We start from the raw sequence: 8,373 nt of genomic DNA on the forward strand, positions 1-8,373 counted from the left end.
AACAAAGGTAGAAAACTTGTTCATGCATATTGATTGAGAGCTCCCATGAAATGTCTCTAAGGTGGATCCAACCCCCAACAAGATTGCTTTTTCTAGAATATGGAGAATGTTTTACACTTTCGTAGGGCATCTATTCGTAAAATTGGAGAAGTTCAAATGTAGAATATTTCAAAAGAATGAAATATTTTTCCATTATGTTTATGAACACAAAGACTAAGTTTCTTGTTAACATTAATCTTAAAATTTTATTGCTCGTTTAAGCTCTCATACTCCATGTCGTTGTGTTTGTAACAGGTGACATAAGATACTACCATTGACAATAATTATTTATTAAGGTATCTGTGGGTTTGATTTGTCATTGTTCACATGGACAGTTTGGTTTGCATCCTCAGTTAGGCCCTTGTTTGGTCTCCTTTATTTTTAAAATACATTTTTTCCCTATTATTTTCAACCATACATTTTCAATAAAATAATATAATATGCAAACCCAAAACTTTTAGTTATTTTTTAACCACATATTCTCCATCAAAATACTATTCGAAAATACATTTTGGGCAAAAAATGGGACTAAATCAGATTCTAGGTGAGAAAAAGATGGTCAAGAGAAGATTCATGCATTCTAGAACAAGATTGAAGTATTGAGTTGCGTTGTCTAGTTCTAATGGTGAATTAAATTTCTTATAGAGTATTTAAATTCAAGAGAAAATGAAAGATTGTCAAAGTGTTTAGAATTCTTTACCATAATTGTTGTATGTTTGAAAATATTAAAATTTCATTTCTTCAATCTTGAAAATTTTCAAATATGAAAGTTCTAATCTATCACAATATCGACCAATTCTTGACAACACATCTCAAGAAAAGGGGGGAGGGAGACCCTTTTTTTTTTTGTGTGTGTGTGTGTGTGTGTGGAAGAGGGGGCTTAAGTCTATATCTTCAAAAGATAATTTTTATTGACGTCGTACATGATTAACGAAACTACAATATTATTCTAAAGATAATGCCGACATGTCGAAAAAGACAATTACAACACCCTCTTCATCTGTCTTATAATAGCATGGCAAAGGGTACCTAAAAACTATTATATAAAGTAATAAAAATTATCTAGTTTCCAATTGGCAGATAATTCATCTTGTTTATGGTTTGAATAATATTAAGCCCTGTATGGTATAGATTATAAGTTAATTTTAATCTCTAGTTAAAGTTAATAATTAATTTTAATTAAACATTTCATAAAATTCGCACTTTACAATTACACATTTCATCAACTCTTATCAAAATGTACTAAAAATCTGATTTTAATTTACATCAAATAGAGCTAAAAGTAATGAGTGATAAGATCTCTATTTTTATTTAGTTTATTTATTATTGCAATCATTGACTTTTGAAAATTATATACAAGAATCTCAACTTGGCAAAACAGCTATTCAATAAATATGTTTTATAAATGAAAAATAAGAATCTCCATGTAAGGAGATTGGCTTCAATCCATTATTGTTCGTATAAATTATAGATGTATGTCAACTCAGCAATTACAACAAATTACTGGGTTATTTAAAATTCTTAGAAATTTGAAAACAATCTCAAATTGAACAAGAGCCTCTATAAATTTTGTATATTTTTGTTTTTTCCTTTTACAATTTTATTGCTATCGATGATATATAATTAGGGTTTCTAATTATCAATAGATTTTTCATTAACACATGTTTTCATTACATGATTGTCGAGCACTCTAATCAAACTTACTATTTAAGAACTTTTAGGTCAAATATTATTTTTCAATTTTTGATCACGACGAAGGGATTTTATATCTAACTCAAATTTGATTCAAAGTAGAACGATTTAACACTTCTGCATCACACACCAATAATAGTTTTATTACTAGGTCTAGACTGGTGTACAAAGAAGAATATATTAGTGTGGATCAATGATGCTACGAAAGTGAAAACAAAATTTGAGACTTAAGTTAAACTTGAATCCAATAGGTTAAGAAACAACATATACTTTTATCACTGTAGTTGCACTTCTATACTTTTAAGTAGAAGTATTTTCAGACCAATTAGTATTAAGATTTGAAATTTCATCTTGAAATATCAATTTTTTTAGGAAAAGTAGTCCAATTTCTTACATGTTGGTTATTTATTTTATCAAATATTAATGTGAGATTTTACTTCTTAGCATAATATCTCACAAGACGTAGCTATTTGAGCACACAAGTATTGAAATCAAAATGCTAGTTTGAACTTTAGATGCATTGAATTACTAGTTTGAACTCAATGAAATTCTAATATCATATTAAAACATGGGATGTAATATCCCACTATATGAGAGTTAGGGTTTTATTTTAAATGGTCAATCTTGTTAAAATGGAATATCTCAAATCATTATGTGTTGATTAATGTATTAGAATAAATAATATATGTGGGATTTATACTTTAATATTTCACTAAAAGATGATGGGTCGTTTTAGCATACTAATCTTAAAAATTTATATGCTCGTTTGAGTCTTAATCAGACCAAATTTATCGTTAGAGCCTTCGAAACTTGTTCCACGAGACATTTCGGACCCGTTATTTGCCTTCTATTGTCACATTGCTTTTTTGTGCACGTTAACTATATTTCTCACAATTCCAAAATAATTGTCGCACTGACTAAAAGTTTTGTAACGTAGGGTGTCTAGACCCCTACCATCTTTTCTTGTATACAAAATTATTTTAAAACAAAATTACTGCAATTAAAGGAAGACAAAGACAATTAAGTACTCAAAATTAATCATTTGCTAATCAACATTACTACAACCATGCTCTAGAAGCTAACCAATTCAGCTTCTTCACGAACTTTCCATATCCATCTCAAACCCTACACATCCAACAGAACAAATTCTTTGTTAGTAAACGAATATAACATAGTGGTGAAAAAGAATTCCCGTAATTTATCTTAAATTTATTCAATATTGGAAATTAATTTATTGTTGCCTTTTGTATTTCAGATTCATAGTTCAAGTAGTAAAAAGTTATTTTTAAGCATGATCGAACAATTTTGTTACATCCTCCTTGTCATCTTTCCTTTAGAAAATTTCGAGGAAGAATTTACTATTTGGCATCTCCGACAATCGTAAGTTTTTTCTCCCGTTTCTTTTAATGTACCAATTTCATCCATATATATATATACTCACTGTTGAATTTCAATGTTCATGGAAGTTGCTGGCGGATTTCCAATTGTACCAAACGCTGTATTTGATAGTACTATGGTGACTCCTTCTCTGGTGGGTCGAGAAACCGAAGTTTGAGCCCGATCAACTATCTTGACTTGAATTGTCTGGCCCGGAATGCAAGTGTTGGGCACGGCGGCGCTGATGCATCTAACCAAGTACTGCCGTCCACAGGCGGCGCCATTGTCCCATATCCCCTCTCCGGCAGCCGCAAACAGGTTGCTCGATGTGAACTGCGAAGCGTCACTGCCGTAACATGCGGTGGCTGCATATAGATACAAATGCAGTATATAATATTATTGATTTAATTCTTGAATCAGTGTGGCAAACTCAACATGCTTGATAATTTTGAGGAGAACTTACGTGTATAAGGTGGATTGTACAGGCTGGCAGTGCCCACGTCAGCATGAGAGAAATTGAAGAAGCCAACGAGGAGGAGGAGGAGGAGGAGGAAGAAGAAGAACAACTGGGAATTGGACATGCTGTAAAGGAAGTAAACTCAATGGTTATCTACAATGTTCAAGAGCATATGATGCGATACAATTCGAAACTTATTTTTTTATATATAAATATGTAGTATTGATTAATATTGACTATTCAAAGTCAACTTCATTTATTAATGGATAATTAGGTATAACTGACATCCAATCCGATAAAAAAAATTCAGCTGGTATGAAATCATTAAATATATTTCCTTCTATAGATTTATAAGCCAGACATAAACGTGAATAAGATAAATAGATAATTAGTACATTAAACTGAAAAATAAAAATAAAAGGCAATTTGAAGGAGGCGAGACAATTTCATGTATTTGAGTATTTTTCACGTCAGATATAACCCGTGATTGTATAAGTATGCACAACGCTATTTTAATGTAGCTAAACCTTGACTAAATATGTCGTGCACAACGCTATTTTCATGTGTCGTGCCAACTAACATAAATAGCTCAAAATATTTTAACGCCTCAAGCGTTTTTAAATATATAAAATTTTATAGAAAAGTTGAATCCCATAATATGTAATTAAAAATAATTATATATTTAATTTAAATTTAAATTCTTATCAAACATGGCTTAATATTTAGGTAAATAATTAAATTCCTTTTTGCTGTGCTATTTTTTACTATTCCATAAACCTTTTCACTATATGACTTTTCTTATGATTAAAGAAAACTAACTGTCTAGAAGCATACATTTTTAATAAAAACATCGAAAAAAAGGACAAGATAGAACTTCGTGAATGACCCATCATAACCATATTTGACACGGATGATTGAATAATTTAGAACAATATTAAGAAAGAAAAAAAAATTAAAATTTTATTCTTTTTATTATAGGAAAATTTTATTTTATTTCAAGTATTGAAAAAGATTAAAATATAAGCGTCAATTTAAGATTGTGTTTGGGAATTATAGAAATACATTCAAGTAATATTTTTTATATTCAATTACTTGCAGTTAAGGATAAAGGGATTAGGTCAGTCTAACTTTGGTCATTAGCTCCCAAATTTTTGTTTCTTACTTGACGAAATTAATGAAAAATTCCCAGACCGAACCTTTATATATATATATATATATATATATATATATATATATATATAATTTATTTATATTGCTTTGTCAAACTTGGTCTGTCTATTACTTATAGATAGAATCTGCAGAAAAATTAAATCATGTGAATACAATCCTAGAAATTATTTATTATTGGAATTGAAATTATCGAACGGCTGCCGACTTTTCACACGCTTTCCGGATCTTGACCCGATTCCATCTAATTAAGATCCAAATCTTGGTGGTTGGGTTTCGTCGTCTTTTGAAGTTTAGTGTATTTGCCATGGCAAACATGCATGCATCACTCAATCTTCATATATAACCATTGACATCGAAAAATGGTGTGGCATCTTTCACCTCAATTTAAAAGAAATTATGGAGGCCTGAAAAAAAAAATCTCACCTATATAGGGGAAAAAATATGAATTATCAACAGCCATAGTCAATTTTAGTTGCAGTAATTTATATGGATCCGTGTGTCACTTATCACATCAATAGTTTTTTATTGATATATCCGAGGGGGTAGTGGTGGTAACATAATGACTATGTTGATTGTAGGTTTGCATCCTATTCTACATATCTTTATTACCATTAGCGGTTTTAGTAGGTTAGGAGGCAAATTTTCTACGGCTGGTCGAATAGAATGAAATACCCTTCTTAAGTATTCAATTAGTGAACTCATTTGGTAAGCTCGATTGGAGTGAGGGTTGGAACTTATCCCTCCAAGAGGGGTTCACGTCACAGGTGGGTCATGTTTAAGTGGAACTTTTAATTCAACGTTGGAGGTCGAAGGTCAATAATAATTAAGTGGGAACCGGAGTTGGTTGTGGAGTCAATCTAATTCAGTTTCTACCGTGATGGACGGCGGGGACGTGTTACTGAGTAGTGAATATTCGGTGCCAACGTGCAAACACCAAATTCTCGTATTTCAAGCGTTCAAATTAAGGGCAGCAGCTATCAGCAATTGTACCCTTGCTAGATCCTATGATATATTAATAAAACCTAAAAAATATCAAAAGCCAATTTATTAATATTGAACAAGAATTGGAAAGTAAAAGCTGTAAAATCTTATGTGAATTTTAAAGATACGCAGAAATATGTATAAAGGGAGTGAATTCAATTGAATAATTATAAAAATTCTAAAAGTGATGAAAGTTTTCATAGACTTTTAATTAATGACTTCTATAAATTTACGTAGAATTCATTTGAGTTTTACGAAATTTTATTTTAGTAAATTCGCTACTTATATGATCAAATGATCTACACATAATAACAAAATTATATTTTCATGTGAACAAATATATTTCTTAGAAGAATGTAAAAAGTATAAGTTACTTAAATTACAAAAATAAACAACAATACACACACACACAAAATATTTCAATATTCTTTGATAGAAAAAATCACTAATGTTCAATATTATCAATAGTTTCAAACATGTAGAAAGTTATTAAATTAAACATGTAAACAAAATGAACAAATTTAAGTTACAAATTTTTTTATACATTAAATTTAAATCATACATTGATTGTTCTCTATCGAGAAATTGGAGCATATCATGAAAATGAAGAGAATGAAAAAGAAGAGAGAGGCAAAAAATAAAAATGACAATATTAAAAAAAGAACCATAATAATAATAGGTTGAAAAGAGAAGATTACAAATAGAAAGACATCTTTTTAAAAAGAAAAAAAAAAGGTCTTTTTAATTTTTGGAGGTGAATAATAGTATTTTTATGAAATTTTACGTTTCATACTTACTGCTTAAAATTTAGTACGTTAAGAATATTATAGAAGTCATTGACATTTTTGATATCCAATTACTTTTTAAGACTTCCAAAAAGTTTTTATTTAAACTCTCATTAATCATTTTTTTAAAAGTTTCTATTTAAATACCCCATGACTTTCAATATTTTTAAAATGTCTATAAAAATCTATATTGAATAGATATTATGGAGTCTTAAAAAGTTATAATTGAATACATATAAACTTTTTAAATCTTTAAAAATCCCGATCAAATGCACTCATCTAACTAGGGCTGCGAATATGCGGCAAGACGAAAATTTCCAGCCCAATTTGGATCGTGCCTAGGGTTGACTTGTCTTTTGGTGAGTCTCAATATTTAAATTACATCGATTATCAAGTAATGAATTAACGTGTCATCGATGTTTAACTAAGCATCAACGTTTAGTAAATCTATATATGCTTTTTATTTTATTAAAGAACATATCTAAATGAAATATGTTAGGTTTAGTATGTCATACCATGGAGGAAAAAAAAAGGTTGGTGTCTGGATTAAGCTTCTACTCCTAGGAATATAATTGTTATTTTTTGTTTTCACATTAAAAGGGGAAAATGACAAAAAGATAGTTGAAGAAAAATTGTACTTCTTATCAAACCAAATATCTGCATGAATCAGTTTCTACTTCATTTTCTTTCTTCTAGATCATAGTTGACATTTTTTGAAAAAATGGAAGGAAAAAAAATCACACCAAAAAAAAATAAATTCAATTAGTCAAAAAAAAAAAAAAAAAAAAAAAAATAGACCCAACCACCCAAATTAATGGAAATAGACTCGAAGAGATGTGATGTTTAATCAAAGTGGTGGGGGACAGGAAGAAGAAGAAGATAAGTGTGTACCTTGTGTCTGAACTGTAAGACACGATCTCTGCAAAGTATATAAAAGTTTTGAAATTATGGGTTTTAAGAAAAGTTTGATTGATGTTATAATTTTTTGAAAAAATTCAAAAATGATGGAGTATATAGAAAATCAGCAATCAGACTGCTTAATTGCCTTCACAAATTACGGCAATCCACACGGAATTATATGTACATTAACAAATAATTGATTATCCCAACACGAGTTATTTCCAAGGGAAAGTTACCTTAATCCACTAGCTAAATTATAACATTTGTCTAAGTTCACTTCAGTGGCATTAAATAAAAGACACAATTAAATAAATCACATAATTTCATCTTTAATTAAATATATCGTATTAAAATACTTGATCGGTTTTTGATAGCACTATTCATTAATAATTTTTTTGCTAAACTTATAAGTAATATAAAATTACTTTTGAAATTATTCTCAAAATTCATTTTAGAAAATTCATAATTGTTAAATAAAAAATAATAATAAGCTGTAGACTCTACATTTTTTACAGTGTAGAGAACAAGACGATTGGAAGGTTAACTTAAAACTCATAATTATTATTTACTTGACTTAATATAATATGGAATTATATGAATTTCGTTTCACTTACGAGAAATCTCTATTTATATGTTTATATGTAACTCATTTCGCTAAATGTCCTGATGATTTACCAATGGGTGACAGAAAATTTTCTATATAATAGATTTTGCCAGATTTCAATATGAAATTCACTATTTACAGTTGGATGAATTTTTACAGATTTGTATTTTTGTTTTTTTTTTAATCATTATTTGAAGAAATTATGCTATCAGAGTGATGAAAGGGCCCAGATTTACTCCAATGGCGTAAGTTTTGGGTGTCTCATATTTTAATGGATTTCAATAGGTCATTTATTCAATTCATATTTTAATGAATTTAGCAGTGCTGAACTTAGTGATGGCAATTTGTCCCACCCCACCCCGCCCCCG

At 29.3% G+C, this 8,373-nt stretch overlaps 1 protein-coding gene across 2 annotated transcripts; it reads right to left on the minus strand.

Annotated features, from left to right (window-relative positions):
• Positions 1–2,615: 2,615 nt before the first annotated feature.
• LOC111382508 (putative EG45-like domain containing protein 1) lies at positions 2,616–3,731 on the minus strand. 2 transcript variants are annotated; one of them, XM_023006512.1, is made up of 4 exons: positions 3,572–3,731; positions 3,173–3,473; positions 2,814–2,856; positions 2,616–2,780 (listed from the first exon to the last, which is right to left on the minus strand). In XM_023006512.1, the coding sequence occupies exons 1-3, from the start codon at positions 3,687–3,689 to the stop codon at positions 2,850–2,852; spliced, it is 426 nt and encodes a 141-aa protein (XP_022862280.1). In that variant the 5' UTR covers positions 3,690–3,731; the 3' UTR covers positions 2,616–2,780; positions 2,814–2,849. The 2 variants fall into 2 exon arrangements, with proteins under 2 accessions (XP_022862280.1, XP_022862279.1); XM_023006511.1 differs by having other exon boundaries at positions 2,650–2,856.
• Positions 3,732–8,373: the final 4,642 nt, after the last annotated feature.

This window comes from Olea europaea, unplaced genomic scaffold, assembly GCF_002742605.1.
Source record: "Olea europaea var. sylvestris unplaced genomic scaffold, O_europaea_v1 scaffold2512, whole genome shotgun sequence".
Classification (NCBI taxonomy): Eukaryota; Viridiplantae; Streptophyta; class Magnoliopsida; order Lamiales; family Oleaceae; genus Olea; species Olea europaea.